Source organism: Aethalodelphis obliquidens, unplaced genomic scaffold (genome assembly GCF_003676395.1).
Source record: "Aethalodelphis obliquidens isolate GAN/ISIS:26980383/991018 unplaced genomic scaffold, ASM367639v1 scaffold2, whole genome shotgun sequence".
NCBI classification, from domain to species: domain Eukaryota; kingdom Metazoa; phylum Chordata; class Mammalia; order Artiodactyla; family Delphinidae; genus Aethalodelphis; species Aethalodelphis obliquidens.
Window position 1 is genome coordinate 19,047,107 of NW_020837946.1, and position 26,506 is coordinate 19,073,612.

The 26,506-nt window shown below is 49.7% G+C and overlaps 2 protein-coding genes across 7 annotated transcripts in view; one reads left to right on the forward strand and one right to left on the reverse strand.

Annotated features, from left to right (window-relative positions):
- Nucleotides 1-4,570, forward strand: part of USP37 (ubiquitin specific peptidase 37) — an 88,975-nt gene extending 84,405 nt beyond the window's left edge. For all 6 annotated transcript variants that reach the window (XM_027121478.1, XM_027121460.1, XM_027121482.1 and 3 more), the window contains one exon: nucleotides 1-4,570. In XM_027121478.1, coding sequence (XP_026977279.1) covers nucleotides 1-88 — 88 coding nt within the window. In that variant the 3' untranslated portion in view covers nucleotides 89-4,570.
- The window catches only part of VIL1 (villin 1), a 27,211-nt gene continuing 5,238 nt past the window's right edge, over nucleotides 4,534-26,506 (reverse strand). The window contains exons 2-20 of the mRNA XM_027121484.1: nucleotides 26,065-26,150; nucleotides 25,658-25,732; nucleotides 24,524-24,720; nucleotides 23,016-23,124; nucleotides 22,732-22,842; nucleotides 20,735-20,937; nucleotides 20,542-20,620; nucleotides 20,221-20,319; nucleotides 19,321-19,474; nucleotides 18,653-18,753; nucleotides 18,424-18,561; nucleotides 17,664-17,822; nucleotides 16,479-16,658; nucleotides 15,748-15,893; nucleotides 14,946-15,090; nucleotides 14,326-14,514; nucleotides 12,714-12,782; nucleotides 11,105-11,245; nucleotides 4,534-5,605 (exon numbers count right to left, since the gene is read on the reverse strand). Coding sequence (XP_026977285.1) covers nucleotides 5,492-5,605; nucleotides 11,105-11,245; nucleotides 12,714-12,782; nucleotides 14,326-14,514; nucleotides 14,946-15,090; nucleotides 15,748-15,893; nucleotides 16,479-16,658; nucleotides 17,664-17,822; nucleotides 18,424-18,561; nucleotides 18,653-18,753; nucleotides 19,321-19,474; nucleotides 20,221-20,319; nucleotides 20,542-20,620; nucleotides 20,735-20,937; nucleotides 22,732-22,842; nucleotides 23,016-23,124; nucleotides 24,524-24,720; nucleotides 25,658-25,732; nucleotides 26,065-26,139 — 2,484 coding nt within the window. The 5' untranslated portion in view covers nucleotides 26,140-26,150 and the 3' untranslated portion in view covers nucleotides 4,534-5,491. The remainder of the gene's footprint in view (nucleotides 5,606-11,104; nucleotides 11,246-12,713; nucleotides 12,783-14,325; nucleotides 14,515-14,945; nucleotides 15,091-15,747; nucleotides 15,894-16,478; nucleotides 16,659-17,663; nucleotides 17,823-18,423; nucleotides 18,562-18,652; nucleotides 18,754-19,320; nucleotides 19,475-20,220; nucleotides 20,320-20,541; nucleotides 20,621-20,734; nucleotides 20,938-22,731; nucleotides 22,843-23,015; nucleotides 23,125-24,523; nucleotides 24,721-25,657; nucleotides 25,733-26,064; nucleotides 26,151-26,506) is intronic.

Consider the following 26,506-nt stretch of genomic DNA (forward strand, 5'->3'; position numbering starts at 1 on the left):
GGAGATCTTTGATGAGCTGCTGGAAACAGAAAAGACCTCTCAGGCACTTAGCATGGAAGTGGGAAAGACCACTCGTCAGGCTTCATGAGGAACAAACTCCTGGGTTGGCAGTGTGCACTGCATATTCTCTCTTACTGCCACCCACTTCTCTTTCCTCTGCCCGAGGAGAATTTAGAACTCTACTTGATGCGGGAGCAACAAACAGCTCAGGGCCAAACCAAAAGACGAAAATTGCAATTCTGCAGAACGCTCCATATTAATTGTTTTATGGAAACTTTGGTCTCACATCTGTAGCTGATTATCCTTTTTTTCTCCTACAAGAGTGGCACTTCCTTTTGTCTTAGGAATACATGTTGTAAATATATATATATGTACATACACACACACACATACACACACATATATGTGGAATGAATGGAGCCTTAAAGAGTTAGGATAGCCCACCAGAGTATGCCTGCTCAGAATTAATAGCACAGCAGTTTGGAAACTAAATGAAGTTGTCAAAGAGTCCATTCACCTGAAAAATGTGTGAAGATATACATATCATTTGGCATTTAGCTTTTATGTTCCTTGAGTAGTTTCACTCACGTTTGTAATCTTTCATGTGTGTTTCCTATTAGTAAAGTTCACTGGAAAGCCAGCTCTCCATGTTACACTAATGACAGTTTGTCCTCCTGACAAAGGAGGGACATTTCTGCCACCTGACTTGAGGAGCTTTTTTAAAAAAATTATTTCATGGATTCGTAATGCTTTTGCTGTTTACATGCAGTCCCAAGAAATGGATTGTTGGTGCTTTGGAATGTGTTATGTTCCCACATTTGGTATTCATTGTACACTTTGTATTTTCTTTAAAGAGATTCTTTCACACAGTATTTTCATTGTATATCATCTATATTATTACCATGGTGAAGATAGAATCTTTTATTTTTCTTCTGTGTCATTCTTCCATGGAGCAAGCATTACCCTAACAGACTGCAGCCAAAACTTTAAGAGGTAGGAAAGTGATGTTGTCCCAATTGGGACTCCCCTACAAGATTACCTAGAGAATATGAAGAATGCTAGCATCTCTGTCTCCCATACATAGTGAGGTCAGGAGGAGTATTCTTGTGTTAAAGCTGAAACTCTGGACCACTAAAGCTGAAAGCCCTGCTTCAAGGGTGAAATTAAGCACATGAGCTATAGGATAAAGCTTAAACATATAACCATTTGCTGTCTGGCTTTGCCCTTAAAACTGAATGAGAATTAAAATATGATTGGTTTAAGTAATTCCAAGAACTAACAAATAACAAAGGTGCATAATTATCTTACTTTTTAGGTGCTTTGAGTTGAGGTTAAATGGGCTCAACATTAAGTGCTATGTTAGTCACTCAGCTGACATAACCAGCTTGGTTAAGCAGCTTGTGAAACCATATAAAGAATGAGTTTGAGAGTAGAATTTTGTTCCTAAAATAATTTTGTGAGCCCTGGAATCATTAGGATCACACAGAGTTAAGTATAGCAAAATGAAACCTTCAACATTTTCTTTCATTTTTAAGTCCAACATCACAGAAGATGTAACATTTTTTCTGGAAGATTGCCTTAAGAGAGCTCCAGCCCTACTCTTGAAACTTGGATGTGTTCTGACATAGTAACCTATTCTAAAATATTGAATCTCTGAATTGTAAATGGCCCCAGCACTTTTGCTTAACTACTGATAAAAGCTTTGTCTCCTACCATTTACCTACCTGTTAAGGTAGTGAACCTTCCAAAGTGGTACGGTGGTAGGATATGCAGGAGTAGTATAGAGCAGAGGAAAATACTTGTTTAAAAAACTAGCTTTAAAATTTTTGTTTATTTCCACTGGGGAGCCATTTTATTTTTTTCTTAGAAATAACTGGTTTTCTCATATGTGAGTGAAGTGATAATCAAATTCTTTAGCTGTTTATTACTTCTCTGTGTCTGTATTTGAGAGCTTTTGAGAGATGCTGTTAAAAATTATTGGGATGATTTGACATGAGTGGGTGCATTTAGGGCATTTAAACAAATAGATGTAATGTCATAAGCCTAGGTTGCCCATGAAGTACCCTCGTTTGACTTGCTTTTCATAGCTTGTGTGTGTGTATGGTTTAGAAGTACACTTGGCTTCAACCTAATTTGATTTGCTCTTCATGTCTTAGGCAGGAATTATTAGTTGAAAAAAGTAGATGAATTATGTCACTGCTCATATACTTGCAAGTTTGGGACTTGAAATTTCCTTGATGTCTGTCCATTGTTTTGGCCTGGTCAGCCTTCCTCTCTCCCTTCACTCCTTCAACTATTACCCCTTTCACTACAGAGTTACTTTCTCATTTTGGTTCAGTGAAGGATTAATGACTATACATGGAGAGTTCAGCTGGACCATGTTGATGGAGTTTGTTGTTTTTTTCAGCTGACTGTATATATTTAAAAATTACAAGTAGATAATATTTTTTGTGCAGTTTGCTCAGAATTGGGGAATGGGGCATTTGGCATGTTGGTGCCTGAAAGGGACAAGTTAGATAGGGACAGAGAGCTTCAGTTCCAGGCAGCTTGCACAATAACTAATATTCCTATTGAAAATACCAAATATGTTACTTTAAATGACTTTGAATTGGAACTTGACAGTTCTTAGTTCTACACACAACTGATCTTAATTGGAATTTTTTGGAAGGGAAAGCTAACTAAAACTTGTTGATTATTATCACCTAATATTATTACAGAGGATTGGAAAGTTGCATGTGCCAGGTGCTGCTATCACTTTAGAAGCCCTGACTATAATTTAGGCCTATAAGGAGATAGATTCTGTTTTGTAGGGAATATATTTATGTGTACAGACTCAGAAGTTCTGTTTCAGCAGGATAGAATAAGAAGCAAGTCCATGAATTATTCTTCTATTTATATTTTGATTCCAAGAGCTACTTGTTTACTTGCCATGGTCTGTTAATTTCAGGCCTAACTTAATGGCTCAATAACAAATGTAAATGTGTTTACATTTTAAGAAGTATGCAGTGATACTTAAAGATCAGTTTATTAACTCTGGGAGGCAAATACTAGACTAGATATTTCTTTATTTCTCTCCTTGATCAAGTGTAAAATTCTTCTAAAAGAGAAACTTTAAGAATTAAAACCTCAGCAAGTGAATTCATGAATTTACCTATTCTTCCATATTGCAGTTACCATTATGTAACTCTATAAATATAGCTCTACACATGTATAGCTAGTTGTATAATGAAAATTATTCGGAAACACCTAAATTAAAGAGATTCTTGGCAGTATCTCATATGTAGTGGAGCATTCTGAGTGTAGAGAGAGCATGGGCGTTGAAAACATACAGGAGAAAAAGGTAGTTTGTAAACTCATTTGTGATCTACTGAACAGAGATAATATTAAAACAAATAAAAATATTACCCTTTTTCCTCTTTCTTCTCTGTCTAAATCGACTACAGTGGATGCTCTTAGTCATCCAGCCATTTTTGCCCTTTTGTTTTAAATCAGGGAAACAGAGCTGGATCTCCAAGTACATGTGGATCTTGTGTATACCTGGAGATTTTTAGAAAAATCAACGCCCAGTACTAGATGCAAGTCACATAAAAGTGTCCCCCCCCAGAACAGAAACATCTTTTTCCTCCTCCCCATCTTGCTTTACACCGAGTAATGCTCTTTAAGTGTGTACAAAAACTAAACAGATTTCTGCCCTCTAACATCTTTCTAGTGCATTACTTCAAAATCCTAATTTTGTCTCTATCAATGTCTTATTAACATCTGAAAAAAGATATATATTTATTTTATTGGAAAACTATAGTTTGTTAGGTCTTGAGAGTTTCGTGACAGGTTTCTTTTGCAGTGTCTCACCACGACCACTGACTTCTTTATGGCATGCTTTGATTACTAAACTTCAGGCAGTCTCTTTTGTTGTATCATATTTACACACAATTAGTGTTTTCCTTTCCATGTGTACTATGTGTCTGAGGTTTTGAAGTTTTTAATAAAAAATGTGCCAGTGTGAATACAAGCAGTTGATTTCAGTAATTTGGACTTAAAGTGCAGAGGTTTGAAGTAGAGACGTGTCCACTGGTGTCAGAATAGAGTGGATGAGGGTCTGCATTAGGACTGGAGTTCGTTAGGTCCAATGCCAAAACAGAAGAGCAGTCATCTGAAGTGGTCTGTTTCAAGAACAGAATGGGTGGAAGAGTGAGACACAGTGGTTGTACACACCTCTCGTCTTTAGGTTTCCCTCCCTCTCTTTTCCTTCCATCCCCATCTTCTCTGGCCTATTGTCAGTGTTGTTTATTTATGCTACAGAGAGGAGAACAGAAGTAAGCTTCCTACACTTTGCCTAGTTGAGCCACTACTAGGTTTGCTGGCAGCTTTGGCCACATTATTTGTGAGGTGATTTTCTTTCTTTGTGTTCAGAGTGACTTTTGATTCTGATTCTTTATGTTGTTTTGTATGGAGCGGCACTTTATCTGTGTTTTAGCAGAACTGTTCCTCTGTACCCTGTACGGTTTTTGTTTCCTTTTTAAATTATGCATAGAGTTTTTTGTGTGTGAAATTAAAGCCTTTATTAACCTTGTGTTGGTTCAACTGTTATTTCTGAAAAGGACATATTCTTGCAGACACTTAACCAGTTGTTGAAGTTGTGGAAATCATCTTCTGTTGGCCTTCTGACTTGGACTTTCAAGCGCACTGTTACACCTTAAAGGGAATGAGATGGGAAACCAGGTATGGCTGAGTCAGCACCAGCGTCCGGTGGATTTCATCTGAGGAGCCGTGAAGCTTTGCAGAGGTTCTGGATAACAGTTCTAAACCCAGCATGGGCCTTAACTGTGCTCTTCCTTTGCCTTATTATTAAGAGTACCAGAGAGGGGGGTGAGATAGCATTTGCATTTCATACTTGCTGTTAGGCCTCAAGCATAGGCCTAGTGGGTATGTTGCTCTCGCTGGGTACTGGTTAGTGAGTATTTTGAAACCTCCTAAATAGGGCCATCACCTGGGCCATTCAGCTCTTTCAAAGAATGGGTCCCCTTTAACATCACCTGAGGAAGGCAGTAAGAAAAGTATATGTGAAAAGGAAAAGCCATTGCTCTCGGAAAGATACAAAACTGCAAAATGCTTAAGCCCACCTGCCATAATTAAAAATGAGTCACGATAAAAGCCTAGGGAAGGCTCTTCCATGAAGTGTTGGGCTGCTCTTCTAAGAAGGGAAAGCTCTAGAACAGGATGGTTTAAAAGTAATGCAACACCCAGGATAAAAAAAAAAATGCAACCACCTTCTTCAGAGCTGAAATTGGCACCACAGTCTCCTTATGGAGGAATCATCTTTCTGGAGGACTAGGTAAATTACTAAACAGAATTGGCATTGCCACGGACTGCTGCTCACAGGTACAACTGTAAATTTTCACTTCCATTAATATAGGACTAATACCAGTAATAATAAAATGAAGCTCTGCAAACGGGGTAGGGTACTGCTTTAAACCACAGCTACCCTTACTTCTCAAAATAGTCCTTTTTCTTTCTTGAGGTTTTGTTGTTTCCATCGAGGCAGAGCAGAGAAGGCAGCAGGAGTCATCCCCAAGGCCTTGGTGAAATCCTCAACAGACAGGTGCTCCTAGAAGAAGAGAGGAACCAGAGGGCAAAGGTCACATTCTTGCCAGAGTTTGACTTGTTGAGTCATATAGGTGTGTACAGACAAATGAGCAAAAACAGTCAATGTGAGAGCCAGGAAAGGGATGGGAAGCAGGGAGGTGGCATTTTGAGGTCCAAGAGATTTGATCCCTGAATTTGGAACATAATGGAAAAGGACGGTAACAACATGAGGCAGATAGAGCTCCTTTTCTTTTGACCAGGGTCAAGTTCACACTAACCCTGAAATAAGAATTACCACATTTGACTTAGCTTGGTTAAAATGTTGCTTCTCTTTCTAGGTCTTAGTTTTCCTCTATAAAAATGGGAGAGGGCTTCTCTGGTGGTTGAGAATCTGCCTGCCAGTGCAGGGGACACGGGTTCGAGCCCTGGTCCAGGAAGATACCACATGCCGTGGAACAACTAAGCCCATGTGCCACAACTACTGAGCCCGAGAGCCACAACTACTGAAGCCCGTGCGCCTAGAGCCTGTGCTCCACAACAGGAGAGGCCACCACAATGAGAAGCTCGCGCACGGCAACGAAGAATAGCCCCCGCTGGCCGCAACTAGAGAAAGCCTGCATGCAGCAACGAAGACCCAACGCAGCCAAAAATAAATAACTAAATTTTTTTTGTTTTTGCGATACGCGAGCCTCTCACTGTTGTGGCCTCTCCCGTTGCGGAGCACAGGCTCCGGATGCGCAGGCTCAGCGGCCATGGCTCACGGGCCCAGCTGCTCTGCGGCATGTGGGATCTTCCCGGACCGGGGCACAAACCCGTGTCCCCTGCATCGGCAGGCAGACTCTCAACCACTGCGCCACCAGGGAAGCCCAGTAACTAAGTTTATTTTTAAAAAAAAAAGCTTCATGACATTGAATTTGGAAGTGATTTCTTAGATGTGACTCCAAAGGCAGACAACAAAAGAAAAAAAAAGTGGACTTCATGAAAATTAAATTTTATGCATCAAAAGACGACACACAGGGACTTCCCTGCTGGTCCAGTGGTTAAGACTCTGCGCTCCCAACGCATGGGGCACGGGTTCGATCCCTGGTTGGGGAACCAGGATCCCACATGGCGTGCAGTGCAGCAAATAAATAAATAAATAAACAAACATGCCTGGGGGAAAAAAAAGACTACACACAGATGGAAGAAAATAGTTGCAAGTCATATATCTGATGACTTGCAACTATTTTCTGATGATGCAGCCAAAAATAAATTAATTTTTTTTTAAATGGGCAAGGACTTAATTAGACATTTCTCCAAAGACAACATACAGATGGCCAATAAGCACATGCAGAGACACTCAACATCACTAATCATTAGGGAAACAAAAACCAAAACTGCAATGATGTACTACTTCATGGTCACTAGGATGGCTATTACGAAACAAAAACAAAAACAAAACGGTAGTGTTGGCAGGAATGTAGAGAAACTGGAACGCTTGAGCATTGCTGGGAACCACTATGGAAAACGGTATGGTATGCCTCAAGAATTACCATATGACCCAGCAATCTGCTTCTCTGTATATACCCAAAGGAATTGAAAGCAGGATCTTGAAGAGAGATTTGTACACCCATGTTCATAGCAGCATTATTCCCAATGGCTAAAATGTGGAGGTAACCCAAATGTTCATTGACAGATGAATAGATAAGCAAAAAGTGGTATATAAATACAACAGAACATTATTCAACCTTAAAAAAGAAGGAAATTCTGACACCTGCTACAACATGGATGAACCTTGAGGATACTGTGCTGAGTGAAATAAGCCCATCACATAAAGACACATGCTGTATGAGCCCACTCACATGCAGTTCCTAGAGGAGACAGAAAGCAGAATGGTGGGTGCCAGGGGCTGGGGGAGGAGTGGTGATGGGGGAGTTGTTTAATGGGTGCAGAGTTTCAGTTTGGGAAGATGAAAAAGTTCCGGAGATGGGCAGGGTTGATGGTTGCACAATGATGTGAATGTGTTTATTAATGCCACTGAGCTGTACACTTAAAAATGGCTAAGATGGTAAATTTTATATTATGTATATTTCACCATAATTACAAAAAAAGGGGGAAAAAAAGAAAGTTAAGGTCATCTGATCCCAATACATGCTCCACAGCACCACACTCACCCCCTTTCCTGAGTGATTTCAGGGATCCTGTAAAGGTCATCTTTCCCTCCCAGACTGGCAAAGTAATACTACTGTGCTCACGGGTGACTGAATTTTACCATTATAGTTATCTTCATCTCTCTTGGCTTCTAGGTTTGTTCCTAGTTAAAAGGCAACATGTTCCTGGTTAAACCTCACCAGGCTTCTATATTCCACTGCGGATGCATCAGCCATTATTTTGTGGGAACAGGTTTTGCTTAGAGATGGTGGCAGGTAGCAGCAGGGGTACAACTGAGGTGAGGGGAAAGATGCTAAGAAAAGAAGCTAGGAAAGCCACGAAACAAATTTAGAGTCAAATTTTGCCTAGCTATTGAGTGGAAAACAAAATATTTGGGTAAATGACATGTACCAGCTTCTCTCATCCTGTGGATAATCTAGAAGATTAGACAGCGAAATTCTACCTTTTCACTCTTGGTTTGAAAATCATGACTGGGAGTCACCTTTCTAGACCTTGGTTCTCTTCAGCCATAAGACTGAAATGACCTCTGCTCCCAGTTCAAACATGATACAGTAGTGAAACTTCTGGGAGCTGGCCAGTATCCTCAAGGCATACTCAAGTAAGAACCCCAAATTCAAATTGTTAGAAAAGAGCATCTCCCACCTCCGTCTCTGCTCCCCAGGCACCAGAAGGGGACAGAGTCGGGGTGAGAGCAACGGGTTTCTTTTCAATCCGGACTGTTCTGCTATGTAGGATTGCCCTGGAGAATGCTTTTTGACTCCCTCAGAGAGCCCTGAACTGAACAGCTTCTTGGTAAACACATGTAGATGGATTTCAAGCTCAGGTGTATCTGAAGCCCCAGTTTTCTAACCTGTCATCCCACCTCTGGGCATTTTTGGCTCAAGGCTCCTGGGAGGCCTCCCCACTCCCCCAGGCAGGGCAGTGGAGCACCTTGTTTTGGAAGAAGGTCCCTCACAGCTGTGGCTGCCGTCTCGATGATCTGCAAGTTCTTTAGGTGCCCTCTCTCTGTCCCACCCAAGCTGGCTCCACAGCTTGGTTGAGACTTTTGGACTCTGACCCCCAGGCTAGAGGGCAGGGACTGCCCATCCCAGTGGACTCGTATCTTTCCACTGGTCCTGTTCTTGAACCCTGCGGTCCTACCAGCTGATTACTGGCCTCACCCATGCCCACATCCGCCTCTCTGTGGTTTACTCATTGGTACTCAAACAGATTACCCCATGGCTACTGCCTCTACGTCTGGAGCAGCCAGAGAGCTTGTCCACTCTCCCCACTTGGCATGGAGCCCACAGCTCTGCTGCAAGAATCCACACTACTCCCACAATTTAAGAAAGAAATCAGCAGCAACTGATTTTTAAAAAAGAATCTAAGACTTTTTTTTTTTTTTTTTTTTTGTGGTACGCAGGCCTCTCACTGTTGTGGCCTCTCCCGTTGCGGAGCACAGGCTCCGGACGCGCAGGCTCAGGGGCCATGGCTCACGGGCCCAGCCACTCCGCGGCACGTGGGATCTTCCCAGACCGGGGCACGAACCCGCGTCCCCTGCATCAGCAGGCGGACTCTCAACTACTGCGCCACCAGGGAAGCCCAGAATCTAAGACTTTTTAGACTGCTTCTACCATGGCAGGGTTGTCTTGATTCTGTTTGTTATATTCAAAATTAGTGATCTACTTAGCTTCCATGTTTTAAAATAGGAAAATGCATATTTAACTTTGTTAGATATTGCACAATTCCCCTCTACAGGGGTTGTAACATTCTGCCCTCACACCAACAGAATAATATGTTTCTCCACAGCCTTACCAACAAAATATATTGTCAATATTTAGCCCCCTTTTAATCACCTGGTTCAATAATGTTGGCTGCCCTTCCCTTTAGAAATACTTTTTGTGTGCTACATGATATGACAGTAACAGCGGGACTCAGAAGACCTGATTCTTGCTCTGACTTTGCTACTGACTAGTTACATCACATTAGGCAAGTCACTTCCCCGCTCTGGGTCTGAGTTTTCTCAGGTGCAGAACAATGATAATAACAGCCTACAAGTATAGAGCACTTCCTATGTACCAGGGGCTGGGCAAATAATAATATTTGTAACATTATTATGAATAATAATATTATATGATATTGGGATCATCCCAATTTTACAGTGAGGACACATGGGTGGATGTGGGAGAGAATGCATAAAAGGGTTCTAAAGGTGACGGGCAGGATGCAATGTTCTGGAAACAATACACTTATGCATATATCAGGCCCAAACCCATAACAGATGTTCCTGGAGAAAATAGTCATCTTACTTCTGTAGATTCATTAATTTACCTCTAAGACTTCTTTATGGTTTATTACACACAGAGTAAATTTTCTCTTCTCTCAGTACCCTCTCAGGCTAGATTTGCAGTCTATTTTAGACTTCATGAAGTGGGAATGAACACTAGAAATGTGGGTTTTGTTTTCTTCTTCTTTTTGGCCTCACCGCATGGCATGCGGAACTTCCCTCACCAGGGATCAAACTCGTGCCCCGTGCAGTGGAAGCACAAAGTCTTAACCACTGGACCACCAGGGAAGTCCAGAAATGTGTTTTTTAAACAAGCCCTTCTTGCCAAACTCTCTCCCACAAGTGGTCCACACAGACAGCAGCTGCAGCTACCTGATGGACCCTGTGCCAATGAGTCTCCTCCCCGGTGCTCCTCTGAATTGCCAGCCCAAATACCAAACATGTATTTCAACCAGGATGTCTCCTGGGTGCTGCAAACGACATGGCTGCCACTAAACTCTTCTAAGTCCCCTTCTAAGCTGCGTCCGACCCAGGATTTTTATCTCAGAAAATGACACAACTTTCCCCTCTCACAACCTTTTTCCGGTCGTTACCAAGTGTCGTTGACTTAACCTCCGAAATATTTCCCTAAACCTTCTCCTTCCCTCCACCCATCCCCATCTCCACCTGCCACCATCTATTCCAGGCCCCCGTCTACCTCTCAGCCTGACTTGTGGCCGCTGCTTTGGCCACCTTCCAGTCCATTCTTCACTGAGCAACTAGAGTGGTCTTTGAAAAGCGTAAACCTGACTGCCACTCCCCTGCTTCACCATAATGGTTCCCCTTGACTTTTAGAATGGACACCGCCCACCCCTAGCCTGGAGTAGAAGGCACTGCCCAGTCCCCTGCCCCCCCATCAGCCACCCCTCCCCAGCTCCACACACCCCACCGCTCTGGCCGCCTCATCCTTTCGCCCAAGCTGTGTTTACTTCCTACTTCTGGGCTTCGTGTATACTGTTCCCTTCTCCAAGAGTAAGCCACTCTGCCTGAATAATTTCTGTTCACCTTTCAGGAGGAAATCTCTCACTAAATCAGATTCATCCTCCTTCTCAGAGTCTGACCCACCTCCCTCCTGCTTGGATCCACGCCCTCGGGAAGCTCCTCCACAGGCTTGTTCGCCAGCTGCTCCAGGGGAAAGATGGGTAGAGGCCCAGAACTGATATTGATGTTAGCGTTGAACACGTCTAGTTTAGGGTTTGTGATCTCCTAGGGAAGAAAAGGAGAACACTGTTAGTTCAGCTGGTTTGTGGCTGCCTCCCAGGCTGCCTTTTTCTCTGAAGTCAACACTGACCCTAGGGGACCTCCTTCAAGAAGCCCTCCATGGGGGCTTCCCTGGTGGCGCAGTGGTTGAGAGTCCACCTGCCGATGCAGGGGACGCGGGTTCGTGCCCCAGTCCGGGAAGATCCCACATGCCGCGGACCGGCTGGGCCCGTGAGCCACGGCCGCTGAGCCTGCGTGTCCGGAGCCTGTGCTCCGCAAGGGGAGAGGCCACAACAGCGAGAGGCCCGCGTACTGCAAAAAAAAAAAAAAAAAGAAGCCCTCCATAGGAATTCCCTGGCGGTCCAATGGTTAGCACTCGGCGCTTTCACTGCCAAGAGCCTGGGTTCAATCCCTGGTCAGGGAACTAAGATCCCATAAGCCTTGCGGTGTGGCCAAAAAAAAAAAAAAAAAAAGAAGAAGAAGGCTTCCATGACCCATGCCTCCCACTGTCCACACGCACATACACACACACTCATAAAAACATGGCACTTTGGACAGGACCCATGAGCTAAAGCTTGGCGGATTGTATTCAGCCAAAGCCAGTTGGTGTAAGATGACTGTTTTGTTCTATGACTTATGAACTCCTCCATGGCTACCCTAATGTTCGAGGTCTACCTTGGACATTTATGACCCTCTTTCTCTTATCTGTTGTGAAACCGTCATCCGTAAATTCACTTAGCCTTGACCTATCTATCTATGCTTTCCCGCCTGCACCATTCGTCAACCAAGAAGGGTTTATTGAGTGCCACAGGGTTCCCAGCCTGCGGGTGAGGCTGAGGGGCCACACGTGTTATCTGCTGATAACCCAGCATGCTTGGGAAATTGCTCTCATGCTCTGGACACACTTCTGCAGAGTCTGCTTGGTCTTGTTTCCCCTACAGGCCTGTGAACTTCTTTGATTTCATATTTCCACATCCTAGGCCTGTAGGCGGAACACATTTCCATGAACTAACTGAAACATCGAAGGAAAAGGTTATTCTACCCAGAGAAGGGATCCCCAGGGTGATGATAGTAGAGAAATCACTATTTCCCCAAGTGTGATCTGCGGACTAACTGCCTCGAATTACCTGGGCCCTTTGTGAAAAATACACATATTACTGGGTCTCAGCCCAACTCTACAAACCAGAATTTCGGGAAGTGGGACCTTGGAATCTGCATTTTAATAAGCTTCCCCCATCCCCTAGTTCCCCATCACCCAGACTCTTAAGCATGATAAAATTTGGGAACCATTTCACTAGGGAATGGAGGAGACAAAACAGCTAGAGGCATTGAAGTTAAACAGCAAGAACTTCTAGGAGAAGTGGGAGGGAACAATGGAAAGGAAGCAGAGGAGCCTGGCATCTTCCGGGGAGTTTTCTCAGCTCTCATGGGTCTGACCATTGTCAATGGCCACCGCCAACTGCCCCGTACTCACAGCAGTGATCTGGCCCCAGTTCCCAGAGTTTCCAAGCTCCGCCTTCAGGGCCTCATAGGATTTGGCATTCTGCATGTAAAGTAAGTAACAAATTAGACCTCGGTCTCAGCAGAGGAGATGGAAGAACATTTTCCTTCAGGCTTTGAATGAAGACTGGCCTAGGGCCTGGGGGTGAGAAGGAGATGAGCGAGCTCAGGGGGAGGCTGGAGGACGTCCCTGAAAAAGGAGGTTGGATGGTAAGGATGAGCACGAAGGGCTGACAGGTAACAGGCTGGGGCAGGGGGCTATCTGCCCTGCTTGGCCCAACATGGGGATGGAAAGTACGATTTTTCCCCACTCTCGGGGTCGAAGCAGCCGCACACAGTCTTGAGACCCCTGCCCACACTGTAGGCTCTGGGGGACTGAGGGGTCCTGGAGAACCCTGGAGGGGCTCCTCTCAGAGCCTGGAGGGGACCCTACCGTGGAGGAGTGAAGGGAGCAGAGAGGACCTTGGCTCCATGGGGAACCCCATCTCCACATCCCCAGGGCCTGGCAGCAAGCATGGTGCCTTATGAGCTCCAGTTCTGCTGACTGAATGAATGAATAAATGACTGAGTGAGTGAATGAATGAGTCTGAGAGAGTCGCCACACAGACTTGAGGTGGGGGAAGACCTGCCAGAGTTGTTGACGGGACACTGACCTGGATTTGAGAAGTTCTGGCATCTAGGTGTGCCGCCTTGGGATTTGTTTGAATCCATCATCAAGACTAAACTTAGCTCATCAAACACTGAATTTGTTTAAACACATTTGAGGAAATTAATCTAAGCTTTGTTTCCCTAATCTCATCTGTTGTGTCAATTTCAAGTACCCAAAGCCACCAGGCCAACATTCATTCTACCTTAGCCTTCCTCCGTCCTTCAGAGAACATTCACTAGGGTTCCGTTTTGAGGAGCTGCCCTCTGCTTCTATCTGAGACCAGTTTAGAAAATCCTGTGGAAATCTGATTCACTGTCCCTCAGGTAAGGACCACGTATAGGACCCATTTTGCTTAGAATTTAGTGCCAGGAGACATCCGTCTTTAGACACTTTCCTTTAGAACTGACATGTTCAGAGGACCCACCAATGCTGTGCCCTGGACGTTTCTGCAATGATGATGGAAATGTTCTTTTTCTGTGCTGTCCGATATGGTACCCACCCGCCACATGTGACTATTGAGAAATCAGTTCCTTAATTTTAATTCTTTAATTCATTAATTTAGTGAGAAATCAATTCTTTAATTTTAAAGAAATCAATTCTTTAATCAATTTAAATGCAAATTTTAATTAATTTACATTTAAATAATCAGTACAGCTCTTGCCAATAATGTCCAAGAGCTTTGATCTAAATCTAGTGCACGAGCAAGACACTGTCATTAGCCTAGGTTTTTGATAGATTTCCTTTCTTCTCCCTCACCAGGGGCCTTAATGGTCTTGCTGCAGCCTTACTGTTTATTCTAAGTCTCCTCAAACCCCTTGACAGATATATCACAGGTCGTCCATCACAATGAACAGAAAAGCCAGGAGTCCACCCTGCCCTCGGTGTGCCATGAAGGATGCACTGGGCTGGAAGGAGCAGGTGGGCTGGGGACACTCACACTCCACTTGAAGGGATCCCAAGCCAGGAACCAGCCCGTGAATGTGGGGGGCTCGTGTCCTTGCTTCACCACAATGATGGGGGTCTCCAGGTCCCGGCCGCTGGGGTGGGTCTTGAGGTATTCCTGCACCGTGGTGGCTGCGGCTTTCTTCTCGGCCTCATTGGCATTCTTTCCAATCCAGAAAAAGACCTGTGGAGCATCCCAGAGTCAGTCCTTCCTGTCCTCCCTCGGCTCCCCCAGGCTCAGATGTCCAGAAGTGGCCCCTGGCCTTGGGCAGGCCCCATCAGGCCTTGAAAATGGAGGTTGAACAGATGCCCTCTACTTAGATATTCTGCAGATGTGTGACTCCCAGCCTCTCCAGAGCCTAAGACCCTCAAAAACACTCCTCTGCCTCATGAAATGAACTGGACTTTGGGAGAAGAATACATCCTGCCCTGCAGTCCCTCCAGGCATGTTCCTCTCTACTTGCCGCCTTCTTTCTTGGGCTCATAACACCACTCCCAGGAAGAATGTATCTGGGAGCCAAGAAAACGTCAAACCTTACCCATCCCTAAAGCCACTATTTCTTGGCTCTGGGGACTGAGGTGGTGGGAAGGAAGGTCCCCAGGCCTCAAACCTACCTGGTCCCAGACATCTAGCAGGAACACATCATCCTCTTCCAAGTCATCCTGATTGAAGTCAGGGATCTCTGTGGCCAGGAAGCGCCCGGTCTGGTTGGAACATTCGAAGAGCCGAGGAGTGATCACCAGGGTTTCCTCCTGCAGCCTGCAAGGTGGAGAGGAGATCACGTTGGAAAGCCTGTCTCCTAGGAAAAGGCTCTTTCTTCTGATCACACAAAAGTTCCTGCGTCCTCCCAAGAGTCCAGGAGCTCTCCAAGGGAGAAATTCCCACCAATCTTCCAGGACATACATTTCAGTGGCTCTTCTATAGTCCTGTTAGGAAGTTCTTCCTGATATCTTCCCTCTATTCCTCCTGCTGCTACTGTAGTACATGCCCTTTTGCTTTTGAACTGGGGAATAGTGGATCATGGACCTTCTTTAGAAAAAGAGGGTTTACAGCTTGTGTTCCTCAGCATCTGGGTCCTGTGGCAGCATGGAAGGACAGGAGCTGCTGGGACCCTGGCATCTTCTTCCCAAAGGGCACACCTATAGCCCTGCCCCTCTCTTTGAGCTGCCTCCTATGGCTGTGGAAATACCCCCACCAGGCCCCCGACATTCCATGGTAAGCAGCACAGACACAGCCCCAGTGCCTGAGAGGCTCCAAGGGCCTGGGCTGCCCCTTACTCACCTGGCAGCCCTGAGAGCCTGGCACACAGAGTTCTCAATCCATACCTGCTGCAGGCTCTGGGCCATGCAGGTGGAGATGCCGGGAGGCTCTCCAGCCTTGCAAAGTGAGCTGGCGGTCGAGGGACCTGGGAGTTACCTCTTGGTGCTGGCATAGGGGGCCTTCCCGCCCAGGGCCATCCAGAAGTTGGCCGGCTCCTGCCCTTCCACCACCACTTGTTTCTCGGTCCGGGAGATGGTGTCAGCAACCATCTTGGCCATTTCCCGCTCGTCCCCACTACAGCCCTGGGAAAAGGGGGGGTCGGCTGTGCTGGGGGAGCCCATCTCCAGTGCCACGCCTCCCCCTCCTTCCACCACATTCACTGGCCCAGAGCTCCCAGGTCTGGGAGGTTCTCCTGGATCAGGGGCCCACGCACACGGCCCAGGCAGGGGCAGTTCTCCCAACCTCTCCTCTGTCCTTGACGCTCCAAAGGATGGCAGAGGAGACAAGAGAGTCTGCACTCCTACTGGGCAGGAGGAAGTCTCCAAGAGACTGAGTCCTCCTGACAGAGATAAATGCGGAGGCAGCTACAGGCGCGGGGAGAGTGAGAGAGCCCAAGGCATTAAGACAGAGCAACATGGGGACAGACATGGGTGTCCAGAGACAAACGGAATGAGAGAGACCTACTCGGACACAGAGGCAGAGAATCAGGATGGCCAGACCCAGCGCCGCGAAGGAGCGAGGCAGGGCTAGAGGCATCAGGGAGACCTGAGAGCGGGACCTACCCGGCCAGAGGCCCCTGCCCTGACCCACACGGGGAGGCTGCTCTGAGGCTGGGGGACCGCCAAGACGCACGCGGGGAGCGGGAGGCTGCTGGACCCTGCACACACCTTCCCACACCACAGGTAGCAGCAAGACTGGGTCTTGAGGATGAAGACGTCATTGGAGTTGAGGGAGGCGGCCCGGGCTGGGACCTCAAAGGCCTTGGTGTTGTTGGCGCTGGCCCCCCGGACCTGGAACAGCTGTGTGGAGGGCACAGGCTCCACGCTGCTAGCCCGAGAGGTGCCTCCCTGCAGGGAGAGAGGGGCAGGAGTAACTTAGTAAAGGTGATGGAGGATTAGAGGGGTGACAGAGGTTGGGGGGGTCTGCTGCCCCTCCTGGTCCTCTACACCATCACCAGACTATAGTCTTTCCAAAACATTGCTTTGGTCACGGGTGCTTCCCTGCCTGAAACCTTCATCCGGCTTACAGACTAGAGCCCAGCTTTCAGCGCGGCCCTTGATGTTGAAGGTGGAGACTTCATTTCCAGAGTCACTCTCAGCTCTCTCCAAACCCTCCATGTAGCTTGGCCAGTTTCTCACTGTTCCCCACGGCGCCCTTCCTCTGGGCCTTTGTCCTGGCTGTGCCCCTGCATCGCATGCCCTCGTCTTACCTCTGCTGAGCTCTTCAACTCTGACCCCAATGTCAAGACCTCCTCCAAACCCCCTTTCCATCATGGACTCTATGCTTATTCCCTGACTACTGTATGCATGCTCCCCTTTGAATGCAACATATTTCTGGCATTTAAGCACACAGTGCCTTGGCCTGTTGGTTCACTGGTTGCCCAGCAAGATGGTAAACAGCATTAGCATGGCATTTTTCTCCCCCTTGGCGCTTTGCAGAGGGCTGTATGCTTAGTAAGTGCTCAGTAACCAAATTATTGCTTAAAGGAATGCAAGAGACGGCTATTTCATTATGTCAGAAGGCGCCAGTGCATTTTAGACGGGTCCATCGTTAGGCAGATCCAGCCACAATAACTTCTTTTTTCATGGAGAGGGCCCAAGGAGTAGGGGTGTAGAGAGAAACAGTACTTGTATGTTATGTGCTAAGTGTTTATCAAACGGATTTTTAAAAATACTGAATTGCTGTTTCTATTACCATTCGACATAGATGATGGAGCCTCAAACAGTCCTCTCCTAGGGAGAATGGGCTTCACCCTAGCCCCGCTCCCACCCCACGTCCCCTTCCCCATCTCCTGGAGGCCCACCCCGCCTCAGCTGCCGGTACTGCCAGGCACCCCGGTCCAGCAGCCACACCTGGTAGACCACCATGCGTCCTTTGAAGATGGACATGAGGTGAGGTGACTCCTTGCCCATCGGGACCAGGATCTGGACTGGTTCATTGTTGTACTGCTGGTCCAGGATGACCGCTTGATAGGCCGAGGCTGTGATTTCATCCTGGCTGGCCTGGCTGCCCTGGGGATGAGCAGGATGGAAAGGGTAGGATGAGGACAGCCTCCGATTCTGACTCCGTCCCCAGCCTTAGCCACAACTCCATCCCCAATTCTGCCCAGCCCCAAACCAACTGTCTTCCCCACCAAGCCCCACCCCGGACACAGCCCAAATCCCCACCTGACCCAGACCTCAGTTCTGATCCCAGCCCCACATTTAATCTCTTTCCAGCCTCAGTCCACCCTTGACCCGCCTTGACCCCAAACCTCCTCTCCCGCTTACTGCGCCTTTCTCAGGGAAACACCATGGCTAGCACACCACTCAACCCCAGCACCCAAGCATCTCCCTGCTCCCTCACATCTGGACATAGAAACCCACAGTCAGAGCAGATGAAGGGAATGGGAGTTGGAAGAGAGACTCAGAGAATCAAAAGGGGAAAGGGTTGTGAGTGGGGATACTCAGTGTCAGTGGGATCTCACAGCCAAAGCAGTTCCAAGATAGAAAAGGAGTGAAAATCCCCATCACCAGAGGTATTCAATTCAGGCGCAATGGCCACTTGGCCTGGGTATAGTGGAGGGGGAGCTGAGCTGGCTCTGCTCTGGAGAGGGGTGGGGTGGGGCTTGACCTGCCAGATGTAGAGCAGGTAGTGCTTCTTCTCGCCAATGAGGTAGGTGTAGAGCAGCAGGTAGCAGTCGCCCCCATAGAAGTGGCCGAGCCACTTGGAATCCACAGGCACCAGCTCTAGGTCCTCAATGCGCCATACCTGGGGCGGGTACCAGGCTAGTGTGAGGTCCAGGACAGGCTCGGCCAACCCCTCCCCACCCATCCCGGGCCACCCTCCTCCCTCGCCATACCTGCACCTCCCCACTCCCATCGTCGACCATCTTCTGCTGGGCAGCCACCTGAGGCTGGACGTGCATGGACGTGGCATCAAACTTCACCTGTTCCACCCTAGCTGGAGTGAGGGGGAATCACGATACCCAGTGTCACCAGCTGAGTTCCCCCAGGTTCTCACAACAGCCCTGAGCGGAAGCTACAATTCTTAGACCCATTTTACAGATGAGGAAACTGAGGTTAGAGAGATTCAGTAGCTGACCCAAGGTCATGCAGCTAGAGAGTGGCAGAGTTATAACACAGAACCATATCTTCCTCCAGGAAGGCTCATGCTTCACTGGGGCCTCCCAGAGCAGCCAGAGGAAGGACAACCCTTTTCTCCTCCCCCAGGTGCCTGGCATAGAGCTTGCTCTCAGCAAATATTGTCCGGGAGACTAAAGTTTTCTGGGTTCCAGGGAGACCCAACCCCACTCCAAATGAAAGTCAGGCTGTTCTCAGCTCCCTTTTTGTGACAACTCTTGAATTTCTCCAAGTCCCTTTGTGTCCCCACCCCACCTGGGGAGTCCAGAGCCAGGGTGAAAGTGCACATGCAAGAGGCGTGTTCAGGAAGGAGGGCAGGAGACAGGTCTGTGCTCTCTGGGCCCCGCTCCCGGCTTCTGGTCCCACCCTGCCTCGGGCCAACCCTCACCCACGGAGCCCACGGCATGGGTTTTGCCCAGGCCTGAGGCCCGGTTGGGCACTGTCCACTTCTGGAAGAGCTGCTGAAAGACGGCTGACTCGGCCCCATCATTCTGCACCACCACCTGCGTGCTTGGTGGGTACTGCTTCGCCTTGATAAAGTTCTGGGAAGAGAAGGGGGTGGCTGGGCCTGTGTCCCTCCCCCAGTCCCCACCCCCTAGTGAAAGGCAAAGCCTGGCTCTAACCCCACCCAGACCCAACCACTAATCTACCCCGGTCCCAAGCCCAAACCAGAATCTTACCACAGTCCCAAGCTGACCCCAAACCTAACCCTGCTCTGACCCCCACCCCAAGGCCAGACCAGACTCCAAACTCGACACCACCTCCAACCTAGCTCTGACCTCAACCCTGAATCCACTACTAACCTCAAAACCCACTTCTGACCCCAACCCCAAGGTCAAATCTGACCCAAACCTGATCCCAGCCTCCATCTCCAACCTTGAACCCCACCCCCAATCCAACACTGACCCCAAGCCAGTTAGAATTACTGACTCTAACTCCTACAGGGACCCCAAACTCTGACTTGGCCTTAGCCCCATGCTGACCCAACCCCCATCTGTAGGAAGGCCAGCCTCCATTTCTCCATCCCTTGTCCCAGCCAAGCTGGAGGTGGGAGCCCGCATTCTGCAGAGACCCCCAGGTTGCCGGGTGGTTGGCTATGCAGCGTGCAGAGACCCGCCAAGATGGCTGCAGAGCAGATACCCACACCCCCTGGAGCTAAATCAGGCTCGGAGCCTTCCCTGGCCTCTGCCTGGGGCTGTGCCTGGCCCTGACCCCGCTGCCCTCTCCCTGCTGGAGTCGGCTTCTCTGCCTTCTCCTCCAAGTTCTCCTCCCTGACGCCCAGGCCCACCAGTGCCTGGCTCATGGCTTCCCTCTTCTGCTGGGCATTGGCATTCTTCCCCTTCCACACGTAGACCTTCAGACCCCCCTGGTCCAAGATGTAACAGTCCTGGAGGCGGGAGAGAAGGACGCAGGGTGAGAGCCTGAGGGCGCCCTCGGTGCTGGGCTGGGGGAGCGGCAGGCACACGAGGTCACCTTCCCTCACACGCCACCCACTCCTCCACAGCCGCCCCAGGCCCCTGGCGCCGCTCCTACTTGGGGGAGAGTGGGCAGGCGGCAGGCAGGGGGGTGATGGGAGTTGGGTCTGGGGGTGGCCTCCAGACCCTCTCACCTCGTGACTGAGCAGGTCCTGTGTGAGCGGCCATGTGGCGACTTCTCTGACCACCACGTTTCCCCCTGAGTCAGACACACTGCAGGACAAAAGTGCAGCATAGACAAGGGGGGTCCCGGGCCCTCGCCTGGGGAATCCTCCCCCAGGAAGTCCCCCAGGGTCAAGAGGAGCCCAGAGGCAGCCGGGCACTCACTGGTACAACTTGAGGGCGGCCTTGAGTGCCGGCTCCACCACCGTGTCAGGCATGGCGGCCTTCAGCTCCTTCCGCTGGCCCAGCACGTGGTTCATGATCTCCATCAACTGCGGCGAGGCCTTCTCGTCCTCCCCGTCCACTATGCCCACGTAGGTGCGTCCACCCCGCTCCTGGTCTCGGATCTCCTTGGCCAGGGTCATGCCCTGCAGGGAGGCCCCGGGACCCGTGAAGGCTGGCGGGGGGCAGGGGACAGGGCAGTGTCTGCCACCCCAAACCACACCTGGAGAGCCCAGCCCCCTACAGCAGCCCCAAGGGGGAGGCACCTGCCTGGCCCTTCCCTTTTGATGGGGGACCAGGCTTTTTAGGTGCATGTGAGGAAACCAGGCAAAAACCCAGGAAAAGCAGGTTTCCTCCTGGGCAGGAGAGGGTCTGGAGGGGACCTGCTGGGCCTTCGTTTTTGACATGGTTTGAAATTTGTGATTTTACTTCACAGTTTTGCATGAGAGGCGAGCCCTGAAGATCACAGTCCCAGTCTCTTTGCCCCAAAGCCATGTACACACACACACACACACACACACACACACACAGAGGCTCATGTGTGCGCTCACACATACGCCCAAACATCCACACTCACACACACACACAGCAGCCTCTCACGTGCTCACACAGATGTCCAAACACACACTCACACACAGGGCTGGCTTACCCTCCTCTGCCCAACATCTACTACTCAGTTACTGGCCTTTCCACCCAGGTCCCCTTCTCTCTCCACTCCCCCCCAGGCCCTCTCTCCCAGTCCCAAGGCTTCTGCACTCAGGTCCATATCTGTCTCCTGCCCAGCCCTCTGTTTTCATCTTATTTCTCCAACTCCCATGATAACCCCATTTTAAGATGTCCCAAACAGAACTCTTGATTTTCTCCCCAACTCTGTTGCTTCTTGATCTTCCATCTCAGGAAGTGGGACTCCATCCATCCCCACAGAAAGCACATCCTTTGACGTCTGCCTCGCCCCTCTCTCGTCACCCCCAATCTGACACGCAAGTCCCGTGATTCCACCTTCCCAGCCATGCTCCTCACCCAGACAGCCAGAGGGGCTCCCTGTGTGCCCTCAAACCCTCCACCCGCTCTCGCTTCTCAAAAGTCAGGGTGGGGCTGCCCTGGTGGCGCAGTGGTTGGGAGTCCGCCTGCCGATGCAGGGGACACGGGTTCGTGCCCCGGTCCGGGAAGATCCCACATGCCGCGGAGCGGCTGGGCCTGTGAGCCATGGCCGCTGAGCCTGCATGTCCGGAACCTGTGCTCCGCAACGGGAGAGGCCGCAACAGTGAGAGGCCCGCGTACCGCAAAAAAATAAAAAGTCAGGGTGACCTTCAACGGCCTCCCGGACACTCAGAACAAAACTCAACCCTCTGACACAGACTTCTGACCACATAGCATGTCCTATGAGACCCACCCACCCTCTGCTCCAAGCCCCCAAAGCCCTCATTTTGTGCTCTGGCTGAGCTAGGAGGTTCCCTGCCAGCCACTTCTCTCCTGCCTCCCTCCAGAAGCCTTCTTAGAACTCTCAGAACCCCCAGCGCCACACTCCCCACCCCTCACTTCTCCAATATTGCCCTCCATGTCTGTCTTCCCCACTAGACAGCCAGCTGGAGGCCAGAGCCAGGGCAGGGTGCTGCCCATTTCATTCACCACCAGATGCCCAATGCTTGGCACAGCGTCTGCCATACAGCAGGGACTCGTTAGGCCTGAGTGGGTCAGCCAGGGGACAAACACGCGAACTCCAACATGCATAGCTCTCCCCATACACGTGAAGACTCAGATCCACCTTCAAACACAGCAACCTGGACAGTCAGGGCAGAGACGCCTGGGGAAATGGAGGCTGCTTGGGGTGTGGCAGCGGTCTGGCAAGTTTGACTGGGAGGGAGGCTGGGTGCTGGGTGCAGGAGCAGGTCGGGGCAGGGTGGGATTTGTGGGGAGGGGTGGTGCACCAGCAGGGTTACCCTGAGTCTCTCCATGCGGTTACTCTCTGGCCCGTTCCACTGGATGATGAGCTTCCCGAGGTCCAGGAGGAAAACATCCCCACGGTTGAAACTCTTCCAGGACATCTCCACCTGGAGAGCCATGGGGCAGGCGCAGATCCCACTCAGACCCCATCCATCACCCCCATCACCCATCATCTCTTCCCCACCCCTTCTCTGCCCCTCACCCCTCCTCAGCCTCTGCTTTCCACCCAGGCTGGGAGTGGGGAGAGGAGGCCACGCCCAGGGCCCTGGTTGATGCCCACCTCTCTGGCCACCACATTCCTCTTGCCCTTGACATGTAGCAGCCGCTGGATGTCATAGGAGTTGGTCTCCACTTGTTTCATGCCAGAAGCCACACCCCCTTTCCGGATCCTGTGAAGAGAGGTGCACTGACCCAAGGGAGTGGGCTGGGAGGTGTGATAGGTCCTCGTCCTCCCAGATCTTGGGTACCTGGTTGCCACAGGGGCCATTTGAGGGCTGGGGCTGGGACTAGGGAGGTGCATGAGGCACCTCGGGCACAAACTCCAAGGAGGCACTCACTCTCAGTGTCATGCAAGGTCGGTCTATTGCCTCAATTTGCATGACCCTGGCAGTGAGTGCCTCTTTGGAGTTTGTACCCTAGATGCCTCGCTCACCTCACCCTAGTCTTTGCCCTGTTGAGAGCCCTGCGAAGATGGGTGCATGGTAATGTGGTAATGTGGAAGGACCAGATAGGACTCTAAGGACAGGGGACTGAAGTGAAGGAAAGAGGGGAGATGTTATGGACTGAATTGTGTCCCCTCCCAACTCATATGTTGAAGCCCTAGCCCTCGATGTGACGGTATTTGGAGACAGAGCCTTTGGGATGTAATAGATTTGATGAGGTCTAGGTGAGGTCATAAGGGTGGGAACTTCATGATCGGATTAGTGCCCTTATAAGAAGTGACACTAGAGAGCTTGCTCACACTCCATCATGTGAGGACACAGTGAGAGGGTGGCCATCTGCAAACCAGGGAGAGAGCCCTCACCAGCAATCAAATGAGCTGACACCTTCATCTTGGACTTTCCAACTTCTAGAACTGTGAGAAAACTAATTTCTTTTGTTTAAGCCACCCAGTCTAGTTTTTGGTTTTTGTATTTTTTGTATCTTGCTATGGCAGCCCAAGCAGACTTAAGCCAGGAGAGGTACCACCTCAAGTGCTCAAAGGAGTGGACTGCTGCTGTGAGTATAGAAAGAAGGAGAGCAAGACAAAAGGGAAGGGTGGGGACTGGCTAACTGGAGAAATCCTGGCCTATCCTACAGGTCAGTAGCAACTTGGCTCCTGACCGTGTGTTTCCATGGGAAAAGCCGGGAGGTCAGAACTTCAGATTTTTCAAGAAAAGCTGGAAATCTGGATTTTAGTGTGAAAGGTTTCTTTAGAGAAAGAAGGAGCAGTCATATGCTCATTGGCCAGTGGGGAGACTTGATATGATGCCCTGGAGGGCCTCCTTTGGTGCTGAGCTCTCCAGGACATTCAAATAGGGGTTGATTTACAAAAATTCATGGTATGCAGAGTTACAGAATTTCAGAATGGCCTCTGGGGCAGCCAACGACACACTCAGAGAGATGAAGACCAAGGACAGGGAAGCAGCAGAAATGGGGGTGGAAGATTAGGAAGGTGAACAAAAATTTCTTTCATGGGCTCTTCCCACAGCCTCAGTCTCCCTTTCCAGCCCCAGGTCTGCCCCCCAGCCTTGGTGTCCCTCCCCAGCCCTGATTCTATTCCCAAGCCTGTATCGCGCCCCTCCGTACACAATGCCCTGCTTGAAGTAGCCTCGGAAGGTCTCGCTCTCGTTGCCCTGGACCTCGCGGTGCTGGACAGCCCGGCCCTTCAGAAAGTCATCCATCTGTGTGGTGTAGATGGCAGCTGCCCCTTGCTCATCCTGGGACGAGTCCCGGCCGATCCAGTAATGAATGTCATAGGACAGGTTGCTGCCTGTCTTGTGGATCTAGGGAGAGGGCATGTCCAGTGTACCTGAGGCCCTGGGCTCCCACAGCCCTCTCCCTGTCTCCCTGCTTCACAAGCTCTTGGGGCCTGGGCCACAGCGGAGCTTGGCATGGGGGAAGTTCATGGGACTGGTGGTCAGCAGCCCTGCATCGTGGCCCCAGGTCTGTCAGGCTCTCTGAGACATGGGGCAAGTGGCTTCCCCGACCCAGGCCTTCCTCATCTCACCTTGGAAATAACTTGGTTGGACTACAGCATTTCCCAAAGTGATGTGCACAGACCATCAGAGGTCTGAGAGGTGATTGCGTGGTATACAATGAAATGATTATGGAATTTTTTTTTTTGGCCACACCACCGGGCATGCAGGATCTTAGTTCCCAGATCAGGGATCGAACCCAGGCCCCCTGCAGTGAAAGCGCGGAGTCTTAACCACTGGACCGACAGGGAAGTCCCTGATTATGGAAATATTTTATAGCTACTTTCTGTTTGTGACATGGGACACTGTGTTCCATTCATGATAATGATATTAAGTTTTTAAATAAATGGATTTAAATTTTAAAAGTGAATCAATATAAGGAAAAGTACAAATGCATTAACAATACAGGATGTGGAAGAAACCGAGAAGGGGAAATGAAGTTGACTACGGATTTTGGGAACATGGGCTCAAGGTAGGGTGACATCCCACCAGTTCAGAAGATCCCCCAAGACTGTAAATCCACAGATGGTCACCCCAGCTGGGAGCTCACAGCCCAAGGGCAGGGAGAGCCTCTTACATCTCTGACCCTGCAGAGCTACCTCTAGGCTGGGAACACCCAGTGGATGCTGTCCTGGGGTGAAGTTAGGCAGCAGTTCCCATTGCCCCCAGCCTCAAATTTCCTCTGTGTTGCTACTGTGAGCTTTGCTCTCTGCTCAGCCCCCTCCCCTGCCCATCCCCCACTCACAGCCAGGACTATGTAGCAGTCACCCTCGAAGAAGCTGCCGAAGGTGCTGGAAGGAACAGGCACCATCTGCATGGCCTAGGGAGGGAAGGGAGGTCAGAGGGTCAACCACCGAGGACCCCCAGCTTCCCTGCCTCCCTTAACCAAATGGAGAGTTAGGAAAGGAAGGCCAGGAGGAAGAGGGCATGAGGAAACTGACAAGGTGAATGGATGTGAGGAGGGTGGGGAGGAAAAGGAGCAAGAGGATGTGCCCGATGCCTGAGGAGGGGGTGGGGATGGCACTTGGGGACAGGCACCAGCGGCTCGCATGCCAGCAGGGCAGGGTGGAGGACAGTCAGTACTCCCAGGGCTCTCCCTTCCCTTGGTCCATCCCAGTCCTTTGTGCCCTTTGTGCCCAGGCAGGTCCTCACCTCTATCCTCCATATCTGTACCCCGGGCGTGGTGACGTTGAGGGAGCCTTTGACCTGGGTGCTCAGCTTGGTCATGGCGGATGAGCCTGGGGAGAAGTGGTGTCAGAGTAAGAAGAGCACATGGGGGCTTCCCTGGTGGCGCAGCGGTTAAGAATCCGCCTGCCAATGCTGGGCACACGGGTTCAAGCTCTGGTCTGGGAAGATCCCACATACTGCAGAGCAACTAAGCCCATGAGCCACAACTACTGAAGCCCATGTGCTTAGAGCCCATGCTCTGCAACAAGAGAAGCCACCGCAAGGAGAAGCCCACGCACCGCAACGAAGATCCAACGCAGCCAAAAATAAATAAATAAATATTAAAAAAAAAAAAAAAAAAGAAGGCCTGGGCTTGCGTCGGTTTCAGTGCCGCTCTTCCAGCCCAGCCTGACAATGCCCCGAGGCC